This window comes from Arvicola amphibius, chromosome 10 (assembly GCF_903992535.2).
Source record: "Arvicola amphibius chromosome 10, mArvAmp1.2, whole genome shotgun sequence".
Taxonomy (NCBI): domain Eukaryota; kingdom Metazoa; phylum Chordata; class Mammalia; order Rodentia; family Cricetidae; genus Arvicola; species Arvicola amphibius.
The window spans coordinates 761,377-779,436 of NC_052056.1; the positions used below are offsets into that span (position 1 = coordinate 761,377).

The window sequence follows — 18,060 nt, forward strand, 5'->3', positions numbered from 1 at the left end:
TAAGATAAAGTTTCCATCATTTATTCAAATGTCAACATTAGTATTTTTGAGAAGTTTATGGCTTTGCCTGTGAGCAAGATGCTACTAGCACATTTTGGGTAAATAAACTTCTTTATGAGGTCATTTATGTTTAAGAGTTTCAGGATAATTCACAGAAGATAGGTATTTTTATTCGGAGTACAGACCGAAAGACTGGCTATCTAACTATGGACATTTAAAGGTGTAGCAGCTATGTAAAGAAACGGCACACAGTGGTTCTGCTTGTGTACCATACATAACTGAAGTAAGACCAGCATTGTTATGCTAGGTTCTGTGAGGATCTTTTAAAAAAAAAAATCACTTTCTTATCTTAGTAGTTCATTTGTGCTTAAAATGTTCATATGCATGAGAAACTTAAAGAAAAGACATCTGTACATGTTCATCAAAAGAAGGTTATATATATTTTTTTTTTGAAATTGCACTGTTATTTAAACCACTTGTCTAAAGTCAGGGCCTTTTTGCAGCTGGAACAGTCTCCCAGGTCTAATTAGCTACTTGGGGAGGCTGCTCTGCTATTACTGAAGTAAAAGAGGTGGCAAGAAAAGTCCAAGCTGACGCTGTTACCCAGGCTCTGAGCCGCTGCACAGTCGTCTTCACCTACACCGTCTCCACTCCCATCTCCAGTCCATCATCACGAGGTGCTTCGTTTCTTCCGGTTCTAGTTTGTTTGCTTTCTGTCCACCGTTGCTAACGTCAACACTGTTGGGAGCCTCGTACTGACCACCTCCTTCCCTGAAGGGAAGCCGTCCAGCCTGGCGTAAATCAGACAGCAGCTTGCATGGCTCCATCGCCATGATAAACCAACTAACGGAAGACTGGAAACATGGTGCTGAGGAGAGCTGCCGCTTGCGAGACTGTGTACACCTAGGCTAGCCAGTTGCTGCTGAAGTCTCCCTACACTTTCTTTCTAATACTGTCAGGCAGTTTGTCAGGGCAACAAGAAAACTAATTCAAACCTCCTGAGAATGGGCAGACACGGACAGAAAGGTGGTTGTCGGCAGGGGCAGACTGAGCCCCGGTAAGACCCTGGTGCTTGCCCATGTGATATTCACAGTAAGGCCTTTGGGACTTGAGTTTCTGAGCATGGATCAAATGGGAAGATCTGTGTTGGTGCAAGCTCAGGTGTTGCCGGCACACAGGAGGAAACAAAAATGTCTATAGTGAAAGGCAGCAAGAAAAACAAACTCTAAACAAACAGGTCAAGTTCAGAAATGCTGGCAGAATGACTTAGCACAGGTGTCAGGGCACCTTTTCTATGAAGGGTCTACAAAAGAATATTCTTGGATTTGCTCAATCTAGGCAGCAGGTACTGAACGGTGGTGTTATATCAAAGGAATGGCCACAGACTAACTGTACAGAAGCAAATGTGTGTGGCTGTGCCCCCATAAAACTTTACGGATACAACCAGCAGCCAGTCGGATTTGGTCCACTGTCTACAACTGTGGACCCCTTTGGGCTAACTAGAAGATCAGCTGTCGTCCCCCATCACTTCTCCAAGCTGGGCTTTGAGTGGTGTTTTATTTTCATCTCCTCAAGGCTCTAGCATGTTCCCTAGAATAAGAAGCTGAGCTGGTGTGATAGCTACACAGCGTGTCTTTGGGATTCCTGCTGCTGCCGTACATGGATAGTGCTGGGTGATGTCATCTCACTTGCAGAGAACAAAAAGGCAGTGGGAAATCACAGTACCACGGTTCACATCCAACCCCACGCGCTCACTAGCTAGGTCAAGCTATTGAGTTGTGTGCTTCAGTTCCCTACTCTTCCAGGATAAACAGAACTGTACCTCCTGAGACCACCCATGTAGACTCGAAAGGTTAGTGCGTGACAAAATTAGAATGAAATCCTGGCTCCCAACCAGTCTGCAACAAAACAGCTATGATTTAGTGTAATTATCAAAGGGCTTCCTAGCATTCTCCAATCTGTGAGCTACTACGAGAAATCTCAAGGTTGTTCCAGAAAATACACCTTTAAGATGATACCACCGAACACCCTAAACTTACAGTCTGACTGCCTCTTAAAAAGGGGGGCAACCATTCCTGATGGGGACAATAATGACTATGGAGGGAGAAGGAGAAGGTGTTATTTCAGCACCCGGGGCAACAGGCATCTACATGGTCCAGTGCTGTGATCTGGACCAGCGCAGAACCTGCACTGGTGATGGTGCTGATCCACGTCTCTCTCCTCCATTATGAAAGCCACATGCAGCTACTGGAATGCGACGGTGCCAGAATTTCCTTCCATTTAGCAGTGATTAATTCAAACAGCTCCACATGATCAATCGGTGGCGGCCCCTGTAGAAAACATTTTCTGAGAGAATGTAGGAAACCTCTAATTGTAAGCGCACCCTCTGAGGGAGTAAGGCGAAGCCCGGGCAGCACCATGAGCAGCCCTGAGGTGACTTTAAAGTGAGCTCCGCATCTCCACTTGCTAAACCTTACTTTTCTGACACCGGGTTTCTTCTCTGGTTTGCTTTCCACGTTAATTACGTTAGGAGAAAACCCTGGATGGGCTTCTCACTTGCAAGGCCTCCATTCCAGATGCTCAGGCATGGCAAATAGTCAAGGATGTGGGTGGTCAGGAATGAGTCTGCGTACAGCAATAAAAACATTTTGAACGAGATTTGGAAGGCATTCTGCCTCTGTTCAGAGAGTTCAGGGAAAGCAGGACTAAAGGAGATATCAGTTGAAGCCAAGAACAGAACTTCAGGTCATCTTGTTTCAAGAGAAAGTCACCACTGTTTCTAGAGAAAAGGAAGAGGCAGAGCTGCTGACTTCAAAGGCGAGCCCTTGGTGGGCTCTAGTTCTCCTGAGCCACCCCACTCAAGGAATGCTGAGGCTTCTTCACAAGACTTCCGTGCTCGTGGCAGAGTTTGGCCCCAGTGGGCTTGGTGATTTGGACCTTGTGACTTGTCTATGATTTCAGAAGTCACCAGAGCTGAATGAATGGGAGCCTTGAGCCTGGCCTGGCAGTTCAAGCTCTCAGGTTCCAAAGGAGCCAGCTCCGGATAGACAGTTCAACCACAGGCAGTCTTGAAAAGTTATCTGAGCAACCAAGAGAAAGAATTGCCCCCTACTGCATGGAAAGACAACCTTGTGTCTCTCTAATCTCCTCAAAGGCATCTCAGGTGGTCCCTTGGTTTTCTAATCTCACTTGTAGGCATCCTTGCATAAAATGTATCGGTTCATTGCTTCAATGTTTCTGTTGGTTTTGCCCCAGGTGGAGTACAGGAGTAAGGCAATGTGAACAGACAAGCATGTGTGGGCTCCTAACTGACAGAAGGTTAAGGGAGGTACATATTGGATCTTTTACCGAGCCAGTTTGTTGGAGGCCATTTTATTGGCTGAGAATAAAATGAATTTGAAAAATTGTAGCCCTTTCTCTCTTGCTGCATAGTTATCCACCAGGGCATCCAACGACTGCAAAGAGGGCTCATGATGGGGACAAGGCACACAAATGACGCACAGTGTCTATCACCTTCCACAAATCAAAGAGATCTTCTCAAAGAACCCCGAGCCAAATCTCCAATTACTGCACAACGTTTCAGGAAGCACAAAACCTGAACTGTGAAGGCTGGGGGCTTGGATCAGAGGCTGCCATGCCCGACCAGGAGCCTTATTATAACGAAGAAATCAGAGGGCCAAGTCGATACTCAAACATAGAAGGGCAGGGGGCCACATCTCCATAAAGGCACCTTTGTCAGAGATCCAGAAGGAAAGAGGCTGTTCTCTGGCTTCCATCAGATACAGCGGTGGAAAAACCTCACCATGGCCAACATCAGCAAAAGTACTAGACAAAAGATAATCTACACGGAGAGCAAATATTCTTTATAATAATTATGTCTCCACTGACTCTAAGTCCACAAACAAGTTCCCTCCGATCTCAGGCCTTACCAAGGAGAAGGCAGAAACGGCAAAGACAGAGCACAGAGAGAAGTCTTGCTTCTTAGACCTGGGTGTGTTCTGCTGTCCTTCTTTATTTACTTAAAAGTGAGGGAAATAGATCAGAGCTGAGGGGGTGTCTATGTTCTTTTGTGGGCTTAGCAGGAAGGAAGGCTGAAGGGTCACAGCAACAGTGGAAAACCCAGGAGTTCCCACTGACTCAGATGAAGGGAGGCCTGAGGAGCCCAGCTCACTGTACAGGATGAAGGGGAATTTCTGCCCACTTCTCAAACATCTGGCTAGAGGCACAAAGTTCACCTGAAGGAGGAACACAAAGCAAGGAAAAAAGAATCTGAGACCTCTTGGAGCCCGAGTGGGAATCACGGTTCAGACTAAGGAGGTCCGTGAGAAAGTTGACTAATTATCACCGAGTGATGGAGCACACAGCATCAGCAACTGTGACTTACCCTGGCACATTTCAACAACTGCATTGTCAAAAGACGCCTCTGACCGTGATGGACCTGAGAATAAAGTGGCCAAGGGGCTGCCAGATAGCTGCCTCCTGGCTGGACACTGTCCTTACAATGTACCGCACACACCTATCTGTCCACATCACCCTGGTCAGCGCCAGCTTTACAGCTTCCGTCTTGTGGATCTTATGCCAACAGATGTGTGATAAGGACAGAATTACCATGCTGCTGGGAGTGAGCTATGCACCTGCTTCAGGTTTGTGAGTTGGGACTTCCTGGTATGCAAAGGAAGTGGGTGTTGGATCAGATATGGAACATCTGCACTATCTCAGACTCCTAAGAATTATGCATGTGGTAGTTACAAGGTCTTTGATCTCCTGTAGGAACATTTCAAGGCATTCGTTACAAGGTGCTGGTACTGGGCTAAGGTCTGGAAGCTGGAATTCAGGGAGACTTTTTGCTCCTTCATCTCTTAGGTTACAGGGTTAAACATGAGAGGTCTGTCCTTCTCCAGGGCAGCAGTTCAGCAGGTGTGATGAGAGGGATTGGGGGCTGTATAGAGACAGAGGCCTGGATGAACCACCAGTGTGACCAGGGCAAAACAGAAAAATAACCAGAACCCAACCTACTGGCACAAACATAACCCAACCCCACTGGCACACACAGGCTCACAGTATAACAATAACTTCTGGGCATGTCTTAATCTCGTTAGGTCCAACATAATCACTGGCCAGGTGTTGTGCCCGGACTATCAATGTGATATTTGATCGCTATGTGGAGTCATACAGAAGCTCTATGTTCCCGGAGGGAGGGACCGGCACTGTTGTACTGAGGTGCTGTGAGGTGCCAACTGGCACAGGTCATCACTGCCCTCTCTTTAGCTGTGCAAACAGGAGACTTTGGCATTCCTGGCACCTGAGTGGAGCCTGATAACCAGCGGGTGGGACACACACGGGTGGGCTCACTCTGCAACCACTTTCCCCCACTGTGAAATGCAGTGCCCGTGTAACCAAGGAACATGTTACAACTGAAATTCCACAAGGCAAGTTTCTCCAAGGTTATCAGGGGAACCCGATACATACTCCCCAGAAGAAGTGCACATACTGTGTGCATTCATTTACACACATGTGCACGTGCACACGCACACATACAGATACACATATGTGCATCTATGTACACAGCTCCCTTGAAATGAGATAGATGGTCTGGCTGTGTTGTTCTAATACATTCTCAAAGGTATCGATCCAGGACCCCCGACCCCAAGGCCAGCCACTGAAGCCGTGGCCAAACCACTCACCTCTCCGAATCAAAGTAGGAGTCAATATAGGAATGTGGGGCGCCTGCCACAGCGAAGTTACTGCTTCCCGTGTCCACAAGAATCTGCAGCTTTTGTTTTTTTTTAAGGAAAAAAAAGAAATGGAAAGTTTCAAGTTATTTGAAGAAGCGTCAAGTACAATAATTTATTGATTGGCAAAAACCAATCTCCCCACTGATTCAGGGTGAAATGTTGTTAAAAATGATATATAAAATTACATGGAAAACCCCAACACCGCTCAGGAAGATGCCGTGGGATCTGCCTCAGGTACTCAGCAGCCTTCCAAACGGGTCTGTTAAACAAGGGGTGGAGGGATTTTGAGTCACTAATACTCACTAACATGGTCAGTTCCTCAGTCACTCATAGGATTTTGCTCAGGTCCATCCCTGGCTAAGAAATTCCCGCTTCTCCAACTATTTCTTGACGTATCAGAACCACCATGGTCCCTTCTTCACTGTTACTTTTTCCTTCGTCTCCCTGTTGATTCCCGAAGACACTTTTCACACCATCTCCTTACTAAGAATTTTATTTTCATTTCGTGGGTGTTTTGCCAGCATGTATGTAAATGCACCGCATTGTGTGCCTCATGATTATGGAGTTCAGAAGACGGAGTCAGAGCCCCTGGAACTGGAGTTACAGATGGCTGTGAACGGCACTGTGAGTGCTGGGAATGGGATCTGGGTTCTCCGCAAGAGGAGTCCGTGCTGGTAACCACTGAGCGTCGGCACCAGCAAACAGGTGTCTCTCGGCTTTACTGAAGTCTAATTTTTGTGTAAAGAAGAGGCAGTGGTGGCGGATGTCTGCAATCCCAGGACTAGAGGCAGGAGGAGGAAGATAGTGGGCTGGAAGCTAGCCTGGGCTACACAGTGAGACCCTGTCTCTAACGTAAAGAAGCTCAAGCTGCCAGAGGTCTGACGGTGAGCTTGGGCAGGATCTACACCAACTACAACATTTCTAAAACCTCGATTATCCCCAAATGTCCGATTTTCTCTTTGCCTTCTTCCCCCGAGATGCTACTCTCTGTCTTCTATTAGAACAGGTGGGTTTCGTCAACATTCTGTAACCGTGTGGTTTTCTTCTATTTTGGCTCAGTTGCTTCTGAGATTTGTACACTCTGTGGAGTATCTGGTCTTTCTTTCTACCACGAGTTGCAGTTCTTCACTTGTCTCTGCTTCTCCTGATGGGCAGTTGGGTTAACTCGAGCCTCAGGCAATTAGATAAAGCTGCTTGGACATTCCTGTCTTTCTGTGGATGTGTTTCTGTTTCTCTTGGGAATAAAACCTGCTGGGTCAGACTTTAAATAAAAAGTCACGGGAACAGTTCCCAAGCCTAGATGCAGTAGTTGCACCCACACAGCAATGCGCTGTGGTCCCCTGGGCTCATTTGCTCCATGTTAGTGGTCCTGCTATCTACTGGATGTGGAATGCTACCTAATAATTTGCAGCTACCCGGTGGCTAATGACACTGAGATGTTGCCCTGTGTGTTAATTGTTTGACTATCTGTTCAGTAAACACCGGTCCCCAGGGGATGGAGTATGTTATTTACCCTTTCACACCTAGTCCAGACACGGACCAACTACTTACTGAATAAACACAGGCTTTAGAAACAAGCACAGAAAAAGCAGTTAAAGTCTTAAAGGTTTAACATAGGAATTAAACAAACTGCAGGCAATGCTATTAGTTTAGGCAGGCGAGTTTTTAATCCAAGACCACTCATCAACAATTTTATTCCTGCCAGCAACCTCAGCTTGGCCAGGCCCAGAATTTTCTTCACTTGACTCAGAATCCCTTCCTTCTCCTGGACCCCAGGATGCCACCCTTCCTGGGTTTTCCTCCTCCTGACCCTCTCTCTGCCTCACCATCTGGCTGGCTTCCTTCCAGGTCTACTGCCATTTCTATTCTGCCTCTCGGGCCCTCAGGGCCCTGTGGAGTTTTCACCTGCTTGCAGTGTGCTGATGACCCCCAGTCTTGCCTGCAGTGTGCTGATGACCCCCAGTCTTGCCTGCTCTGGTTTGGAGTTTACCTGTCCAGTATATCTACCTGAATTCTCTCAACAAATTGTGTTAGGTCTAAACCCATGTCCCTGTGAGAGGAGCAATGTTTAAAAATGGGTCAGAGGTGATCAAGTTAAAACAAAATCATTAGGTAGGGCCCTAATGCAGCCTGACTGCTGTTCTCTGTGAGAGGAAAACTCTCATCAGACAGGGGCACAGCGGATGCCATGTGACAGCAGAGGCAAGGCAGGCCAGGAGCTAGAAGAAGCAAGCCAGAGAGCTACCCTTAGCCTCTTGTCAACAACTTGATTTCAGACTCTAGTCTCTTGAACCCAGAACATACTGCTGGTGTTTTAAACCACATAGTTTGTGGTACTGTGTGGTAAGCACCCAGGAAATAAATATTTTCGGCCAAAAAGGAATCTGCCAGCTTCACAGGACTTTGCCATCTCAGTTAACATCGTCCTGTCACATTTGCTCAGGGTAAACCTCCAATGTCCTTCCTCTCCCTCCCTTCTCCCCACCCAGCACCAAGTCCTATTGGATCCACTTTCTGGTTCTACCTGGCACCTGCTCACTTTGTAACACTGCCATGGGGAATCATGGTGGTCCATTTCATCACCACCTCTTGTCCTTTCCTAGCTGGTCTCTCCACCTTCTTCCTCTGCTCTCAGCCAGATGACCTCTGGCCTGATAAGTTAGAGCCTGTCGGTTCTCTGTTCTTCCATTAGTTTTTAGTAGTCCAGAGTCTCAGTCAACGTCCTATCATGTTGGGCTTCAGTAAACTCTACCTCCTGCCACACCAGCACCGATCACAACCAGGTTGTCTGTGTACCCATACAACATCACACTGCTTCCCCCAAGGGGTTGATGACACCTTCTTAATGATGGGACCCTGACCACCCCTTTGAGCTTCCACCCCTGTCCCTGCACCCCCACCCTGTTCCTTTCCCTCATTCCTGCTCCTGTGACACCACTGGGCATGTCCAGCCTCATAGCTATGAAGAGAGGTTCTATAATATCCACAGCGAGTCCAGTGCACTGCAGTAACATGTAGTTCTGAGAACTCTGCCATCATTGCCCTCATGTCAGATGGGGAAACTGAGGTAAAGGGAGGCTGGCCTCAGGTATATGAGGGTAGTGGCAGCACTGATGTTAGAACCTGGTGTAGGAGGCCCTTCTGTATTTCTGTTGCTTTCATCGGCTATTAAAGAAACTGCCTTGGCCTAGTTGATAGGGAGGAACTCAGGTAGGCTGGGAAGACAGAACTGAATTCTGGGAGGAAGAAGGCAGTGTGGGCAGATGCCATGAAGCTCCGGCCTCAGACTGAGGCTGGTTAGAATCTTTCTCCCAGTAGGCCACGACCTCATGGTGATACACAGATTAATAGAAATGGGTTAGATCAGATGTGAGAGTTAGCCAATAAGAAGTTAGAGATAATGGGCCAGGCAGTAATTTAATTAATACAATTTCTGTGTGGTTATTTTGGGTGTAAGCTAACCAGGTAGGACGGAACAAGGGGCCCAAGCCTCCTACAACAAGATCCATTCAGCGTGACCCCAAATGTAACCTTAACCAACCAACTTCTTTCTAGGCATAGGAGATGCATATGACTGGCTCCATCCTGACATTCTCATTGGCCTTTCATCTCAGGGCTTCCTCTCAATGGATGAGGACTTTTGGCCTTTCCTCCCATTATGTCTCTAGCGCACAGGAAAGAGCAAGGCACAAAGCAGTCACTTGAAGAGTCATTGAATGCACAGTTAATTTATTCTCAAAGACACTACCTTGTGAGTTTTGCTTCTCTCTTCCCATCATGTGAGCACCAGGGATTGAACTCAAGTTGTTATGTTTAGCATCAGGAACTCTTACTGGCTCAGGAGTTTGCTTTTGAGAACTGTATTTCCCATAATGGCTAAGGCATTCTACAAGGAAATAAGTTCACCACCTCCTGCCAGCCAAGGGTCCAAACTCTGTTCACTCAGCTCTCAAATGATCGGCTTCTGTGCTGCATCCTGAGGTACTCTCAGCCCGTGACCCAGGATGAGCGCCACCTTCTCCAGGCTTCTTCCACATTCCCAGATGCCTCTCTGAGGTCTTCACACAGGAATGCTGGCTTGCTTGGGTTTTGTAGACATGGCTGACTTTTGTGGAATCCTCACTTTATGGATATTTTCCAGTGTCTTTCAACACCTAGCACCTGATGAGAAATCCAAGGCCTCTCTTACTTCTCCTTATTACACAGTGATTTTCTTTTCTCCCTTGGACACCTGAAAAGTTCTTAGCTTCAAAGCTCCATAGCTCTATTGATGCATCTTAATACGACAGGCTTGATTCAATTTTCGTAGTTCATGGGGCTTAAATTTACACTGGCAGACATAACAACTTCCCAGAAACTTGATGGCATGAAACAGCATACGTTCATTCTTACAGTGCTGAAAGCCAGACAACCAAAGTCAGGTATAGGCAGAGCTCCCCAAAGAAGCTCCCCTGAAAAGGGTCCTTCCTGACTCTGGCCTCTGCTCAGTATTCCCAAACCTCGGGCTGTTAGGAAAATCTTTTCCAGATCTCCCATTTGCTTTGTTGTGACAGCCGCCTGACTTGCTTTAGACACCTGCGACTCCATCACATAGCTCATCTTCAAGGTGGCTGTCTGCGTCTGCTCCTTGTCTGCAGAACTGGTTTCTATGATCCATTCTCTGCCAGCTTAAGGATACTAGAGGAGCAAAAGTCAAATACATGGTGCGTGTGGAAGGGGCTTTGAAATAAAGCCTGCCCAGCTCCAAGGCTACTTGCTACCATCTAGGGGTCTTCATTGGGTTTTGCTGTCAGTTAAGAAATTAAAAGGCAGGAAAGATCTCAAGCACAATAGGTAGCAGTAGGGGAAACCTCAGACACAATAGACAGAATCAGTTGGTAAAGAAAGGCTTTTATTAGGGGTGAGGAAACACAGAATGACTCTCCACAGAGGGGAGACTTGGGAGTTTAGAGTCTTTTTTTTCTTAACTTGAGGGTTGGGGGAATCTAAGGGTCTTTGAGAAGTCTTCTTCCCCTAATCTAGAGTTGGTTAATTTGAACAAAGACAGGGAGGCACATAGGCTCACATCTTTGAGATAAACATGTCCCAATCTGGCCCTGAACTTGTCAGAGGAATTCATTGGCAGAGGAGCTCCACTGGTATGAGAAGAAGTCCTCCAGACCCTTAGGTCTTTGTTTCCAGTCAAAGGTATGAGGAAGTAGCCAGAAGTTGGTGTTTTTATAACCTATTTGTAGCTCCTCTCTCTCTCTCTCTCTCTCTCTCTCTCTCTCTCTCTCTCTCTCTCTCTCTCTCTCTCTCTCTCTCTCTCTCTCTCTCCCCCTCCTCCCCCCCACAGAAGCCCATCATCTCTGCCCCACCTGATACATATAACCAACAGACCCAAGAGCTTCTGGCTCCTGCTCAAAGCTGCTTGGATAGAAGGGATAGAGAGCTGAAGAACTGAGAGAGGACCTGAGAGTGAGCAACAGAGCCTCTGAGCACTTGGCATTGTCTCTTGAGGCAACCAGGAAATGTCAGACCTCTGAAAAGGGAGAGCCTGTCAGGCAAGGGACCAGATACCTAAAAACAGTAACCAGCTGCAAGCACTGAGAAATACTGTCTGTTGATCATTAAAAGTTGTAGACAATAAAAGTCACAGATTCTTGAGCAAGAATGGCCGTGTCTCATGGCCATTGTTCGGCCACAGCACAAATATCTCTGGGGTCTCACTGGCAACCATGCCCCCGACAGCAGGCAGGAAGCCTGTAAAATGCCAGTCTGTCCCCGAGTCCTGCTCTTTCTGTGTGCTGCCGGGCAGCCTGGCATTCTGTATTCACCCTGACTACTCCTGCAAGTCTAGGCCCAGGCAGGGCAGCAGTAAGATCATTGTCTTCCACACAATGGCCCCAGTGACGGGGGCAATCTCAGTTGCCATTCCATCCCTTCTCCAGGGTCTGGAATTCCTCCTAGCCTCCGCAGGCTCCCATGAACACAGCTCTTTCATACCCCATTCTTGCTTCTGCCCCTCTGTTCTCTGTCCTCCCTCTGCAGAAGCTGAGAACACAGTATAGAGGAAACCAATTCAACCCAAAACTTGTGTGACACCAACCACTTCTGTGCTACCATGCTTTCCCAGCAAGTTCAGCACAGGTCTGTTCATGGGTGGGGCTCCAAAAGCAAGTCACCCCCCAACACAGGGTTTATTCCTAGAGAAGGCTACAAGAGAAGAGAGACTGGCCAGGATGGAGAAGTATTACATTTTGAATGTAAAATGTCCTCCATAGGCTCAAGTATCTAGAACTTGGTTTCCATCTGATGGCCCTATCTTGGGAAGGTAAGTCCCTCACTGGGTGACCAAGGCCAATGGAGGCCTTGAGAATTGATAGCATAGCCCAGTTTCTGGCCTGAGTTTTCTGCTTCCACTGTCTTGTGACTGACTAGTTGCCACATGTTCCCACCAACAGGGACCAAGCTACTCTAGGCTCCAGGCCTCTCTGCACAACACACACACCAGAAAAGCTCACCAATACTTCAGAGCTCCAAATTCATGCACACTTTGAAGCCTTTGCTCATGTGGCCGGCATAAAGCACCAAAAATCACGATGCTTCAGGAATATTCTTACATCATCCTGTCTGTCTGCCACAGGTCTTCCTTCCCCTGTCATGCCATGGTCTGTTCCCTAGGGCCTGGCCCATTGTTACCACACTGAAGTGTGGCACAAGGCCCATGTGAGGGCCAAGAGAAGCAAGCAGGAGGTTGACTCAAACAAACTTTATCTTACATTCCATTAGAGTCTGAAGGTTTTCTTTGGACCCCCTTTCCCCATTTCATGTATTGAAATTTAGCCCTCGGTGTGCTTGCATTACTGAAGGAGCAGGGCCTTCAGTAGATCAGTGGGTGGGTGAGTAGGTGGGCAGGTGGGTGCCGAGCCCACAGCAGGGAGCCTCACAAGGGGATTAGTATTGTTATAAAGTACTCAGAGGGTCTCTCCCCTTCTTCTGTTGCCTCAGGAAGGTAAGGCCTCTACGACCAGGAACCAGACACGGTGACCTTGGTTGAACTCCCAGCACATAAGAAATGAATGGGTGCTGCGAAGAAGCCCCCAACCTGGGTATTTGTTGTTGCCGCCTCAGATGAGAACAAATGTCCCTTGATCAGGAGACCCAGATGGAAAAAAATAAGAACAGTTCTGAGAAGCATGTGATAAACCACAGGCCTGCCTCCTGCAGCAAGCCAGCATGGATCTTCCCGCTGCACCCCTCCTAATCTTCAGTGATGCATTGGGCAATAACCCCACAGAGAGCCGTTTGCTAATTGCTGCAATAAGGTAAAATGTGGCATTAAAGGGAAAAACTGGGTGATTCATCCAATTAGCGATGAGCCCAAGATTTCTCAGATACCACTGTCTCTTTCCCAGCAGGTTAATAGATATGGAAAGCAGCAGACAATTTAAATAATGGTTCATTTAACACATTGGTTCCTAATTGTATTACTAGCCCATCTGCTGGAGTCTGCCAGCCAGCCTAGCCCACAATATCCACCTTGGCCTTCCTACTCTGCCACTGGAGGCTGTCTGCCCACATTCATTTATTGGGGGGGGGGGTATTATAGACACTGATTTCCTTAATCGGGTTCTTCTAGGCTCTCATTTTAGAAATGAATCTCACAGACCTAACTAACAGATGTTGCTGAACTTGGCTGAGAGGAGACTGGCTAGGTTACAGTTTATTCCGGCTGTGTTGCACATGCATGGATTTCACTCTTGAGGAACTAAGTCCCTACTAGAAAGATACATGTTGAGGGACATGCTGGTCCCTAGCTGCTACCAACTGCCACGTGGGTGGGGGCTCCACTGCAGCATCTTTATCTGGGCCCCACTTTCCTGAGGAATATCTGGAATCAGCAGGAGAAGTCCAGCTGAAAAGGTTGGAAATCAGAGCAGCACTCAGGGTGCATAAGGCACTTGCTCTCTCAGACCTAAGAAGTCACTCAAAGCCTGAACCCAAGCCCCATCCTGGTCCTGGAGCTGCTGCTAGTCTTGCAGAGGAGCCAAGACCTCCACACCCTTTGCCGGTGGTCAGTGAGCTTACGGGAGTCTGGAAACTTTGGGAACAACTGATCCTGGTTATTTGGAGCACAAAAGACAAATTTCTAGAGTGGAGAAAGAGAGTCTATCCCAAACCCACAGCCAATGTCCAGGAACACGTTATCAATGAGTTTGCTCTGAAGGATCCACTGATTGACAGATTCAAGTTCATTTTACAGCTCTGAACTCAATGCATACCTTCCGAGTCTTCTCTAAAAGAAAGCATTGGTGTGGAAGTTATAAGGCCTAGACTTGAACCCCAGCTTAGCCTGCAACTGGCTGTGTAATCTCTGAGGTCTACACTCCCTCTTCAAGCCTTGGTATGTAAGGATCACATGAGTGTCAGGTCTCTAGAAGTGCTTGGCTGCACTTCGGTTTCTTGAAGACATTAAACAATGGTGTGAAAAATTTCTACAGAACTGATCTCACTGTCCAAACTGTATCAGGAAATCAAGCACATCTCCTCTTCCCTGCTGAGAGGCTGGGGCAGGAAAGAAGTCCTGGGCTAGCTGTGACTGGTATACTCTGCAGTTTTCCCACAGGACACAGGGTCTGGTCCTGTGGCAGACAGAAGTGATGCCTGGAACCTCTGGGAGCGAACTGTGTAGGGGAAGCACTCGTCCACGGTGGACTACAGCTGAACCTCCTAGAATATCTACCAAAGGACAAAGAAGACTGTAGTCACAACATCTCCTCTTCCTTCCCTACCCTGGCCAGGGCCCCCCATCACCCAAATTCCCTGCGACTCTAAGTTCCTTTGATCTGTTCCCTCCCTCAGCCAACATTTCTAATAAGTCCTCGAGCCTGCTCTATTGTAATTCCAGCACCTCCATGAAAGGGTCTCTTGTCCCCCTTCTGCTCCCTACCAAGTACCAAATGGCATCTTCCTGAGCTCTGGACACAGCAAGCACTCCATAGTGATTGGTGAGTGGGTGGATTGAGGGAGGGAGGGAGGGAGGGAGGGAGGGAGGGAGGGGTGGAGAGAATGGAAGGATGGGTAAACGGGTGGTTAGATAGAAGATGGGTGGTAACCTCCTCTCTGAGGCCACCCTGCCCAAGAGACTCACGGCTAATGAGTCTGAACTCTAGATCTAGGCATGTCTCAGGCCGGATACCCTCCCATGGTTTTGGTGAGCTCTGGGATCTTGCAGCCACAATGACTTTCTGATTTGGGATGCTTCTCCCATTGAGTTCCTTCTTGCTTTCCCCTGCTGGGTTCTGCTTGGACACGAAACCCACTCCTCTGATGGTAAGTGGTTAGTGGGTATGTAGGATAGGGTGGCAGGACACATCATCCTTAACAGCCTCACTGCCACCTGCGCCCCTCCGGTGGTCATGTCTCCCCCCCAACCTACCCACTGTATCCCTTACTTGCCCCCGTCCTCAGCACACACACCAGGTTGGCTCTTCCTGGGAAAGTGAGAAGTTACTACTAATGACTGTGGAATTTATTTTCTGAGGGATAAAACTGCTCTAAAGCTGAGCTGGTAGCTATAAAGTAGTATATATACACTAAGTACCACTGGAGCATAGACTTAAATGAATACATTGGATAATGTGTAATTAAAATATGTAATTACATGTGTAATTAAAAATAAGTTTTTAAAATATAAAAAATAAATTAAAAACACAAAATAGGTCACAACTCTTCTCTTCATAGGCCCACTGGACCTATGAAACCTCTCTCCAGTGAGTGGGAATAGAAGATTCATTTCCTATAGATGGAGAATTACACAAGCCCCAACTCCTGCCTTAGAGAGCCTGTGATGGCTAATTTTGGCTGTCAACTTGACACATCTAGGAAGAGGAAACCCCAGCTGGAGAACTGCTTCCATTATAAAGGCCTATGGATATCTATGGAGCATTTCATAATTAATGTAGCAGAGCTTAACCACTGTGAGCGGTACCATCCTTAGGCAGGTAGGCCTGAGCTATATACTGAAGGCAGCTGAACAAGTCAGGGGATCCAGCCAATAAGCACCTTCCCTCATTGTCCCTATGTCTGTCCTTACTTATGGTTCTGTCCTGACTTCCTTCTAAGGCAGTGGTTCTTAACCTTCCTAAAGCTACAACCCTTTAATACAGTTCCTCATGTTGTGGTGACCTCCAACCACAAAATTATTTCATTGCTATTTCATAACTATGATTTTGCTACTGCCCCATGTAATGTAAATATCTGAAATGAAGAATATCTGATATGAGAACCACTGCTCTAGTGGATTGTAACCTATAAGATGAAATAAAACCTTCCCTCCTGAAGCTGCTTTTGCTAAGTGTTTTATCATAGCACCATAAGAGCAAACTAGAAAACATCAACAGGACTTTCAGAAATGCCTGGGTGGAGACTGTGACAGCATTCACCATGCAAGGAAACAGATAACAGCCCTCTGAGCCTGCTGTCCTTAAATGTACCCAAAGGCTCCATTCAGCAACTCAGGATGCTGAGATTGGAGACAATGACCACAGGCTCCCTCTGCAGCAGGCAAGACATGGCAGCTTATGGCTGCCTGACCAGGCACAGGCAATGCCAGGCAGGCTAGGTCCAAAAGCCCTTTCACCAGTGGGCTAAATGCTGTCACTGCCTCATAGACACAGGAAGGAAGCATGGAGTGGAAGGGGAGATGTTACGAGCAGCCTCGCATCCACCCAGTTTCCCAGGTGATCCCTTCTGTCATGTGTCCCTCTGCTTGGTCTGTCCCTTCTGCTCCTAGACAGCCTTCTCTGGGGAGGGAGGACATGAGGGCAGGTGGCTCTGCAGAAGACAACAAAGGGCCCTCTCTCCAGAGGACCCCCTGGGGCTGCAAAGCTTCTCTGAGCCTCTGAGGTTACACCCAGCCTCCTTTGCAGGGTGTGAGTCTACTAATAAAAAAAGAATGCGGACAGACAGACGCTGCCAGTCTGTCATGAGTCTGTCACAAGCTGGGCTCCATTCACCTCTGCCAACAAAAGCAAGGATCCATTTCCCACAGAAAAGAAAGTCCTCCCTAAACCACTGTAAAGAAAGTATTAAAAAGACAAAGGACACTCTGTCCTCAGATTGGTGGCACTGGGGACAGACACAGTGGTTTCTTGAGCCTTTTCTTTCCAAGAAGACAAGTCAGCACCTCCCAAGCCTCCAAGAACCTACTAGACATTTCCAGAGGTTTAGAAGATGGCATTTATGCCTAGAAATGGCCTCTCCTGTGCACTTTTCAGGGGCGTAAAGAGGCTTTCCTCCACGCTGTGACTCTTGTTTCCAGGTGTCCCTTTCACTTCCGAGCTGGTGAGTAAGATGGAAAAGCCACTTGGGAGACAAATTTTCTCTAGGACACAATTAACTTTCTCCAGTTCCCAACATTCAAATATTGTCACAGTTTTCCGTAAATGTCACAAAAGAGAGACAGGGTATATATGCCCCACCTCTGCAGCAGAAAAAGTCAAGTTCCTTTAAAAATATTATACCTTGAAATTATCTTAGGGATTAATTTATGTTAATATAGTGTCCGGCTCAGTGCCAGGGAGCATTCCGCACTGTGGTGTATATAAGCATCCCTTCAGCTCTCTCCACGGAAGGTTTAATCCTGCAAAACTGAAGCTCCTCGGGATCAAGCCTCCTCCCATCCACCCCACTCCTGCCAGGAGCCTCCTTTATGAGTGTGACTGTTCTAGGGACCATACATATGAATGAAATGCCTTTGGAGACTTCACTGAGCACAACGACCTTGAGCCTTGAGGCTCACATATTCACCCACAGTGCAGCAAGCGTCTGCTTATGCTCAGTTTGGTGATGATCTTCATACGTTGTGGCTGTGAGTCTATGTTGCAGTGTTGAAATGTTAGTCCTCACAATGAACGGTGAGGAGGGGGCACCTGTGGGCAGTTATTATAACCCATGACGAGACCATCTACCTTGTAAGACGATGAGAGAGTTCTCTTGATGTCTTCCTGCTTTTCAAGGGCATGGGAAATTAGCAGGCAATGACCCGAATTAAAACTCACATCGGAACCTGACCACACTGGCACCTTGATCCTGGATCTGAGCTTCCAGAACACTGAGACCTGAATTTACTTTTAGTAAGAAACCCTGTCTGTAGCATTTTGTTACAGCAGCCTGATCCAAGGCATGCTGAGAGACATTCTTCAACCCACTCATCTGTCTGTTAGTGGACTCTTGAATGGCTTCCACCCCTTTGCTACCATGAAAGATACCACTGTGGACATGAATATCTAAATAAATAACCCTTGGAGACCCCACTTTCAACTCTTTGGTGGAGGCACAA

At 47.4% G+C, this 18,060-nt stretch overlaps 1 protein-coding gene across 1 annotated transcript in view; it reads right to left on the reverse strand.

The window, feature by feature from the left end:
* Positions 1-18,060, reverse strand: part of Bace2 (beta-secretase 2) — an 81,040-nt gene that overhangs the window by 33,153 nt on the left and 29,827 nt on the right. Inside the window, exon 2 of the mRNA XM_038345661.1 lies at positions 5,685-5,773. Coding sequence (XP_038201589.1) covers positions 5,685-5,773 — 89 coding nt within the window. The remainder of the gene's footprint in view (positions 1-5,684; positions 5,774-18,060) is intronic.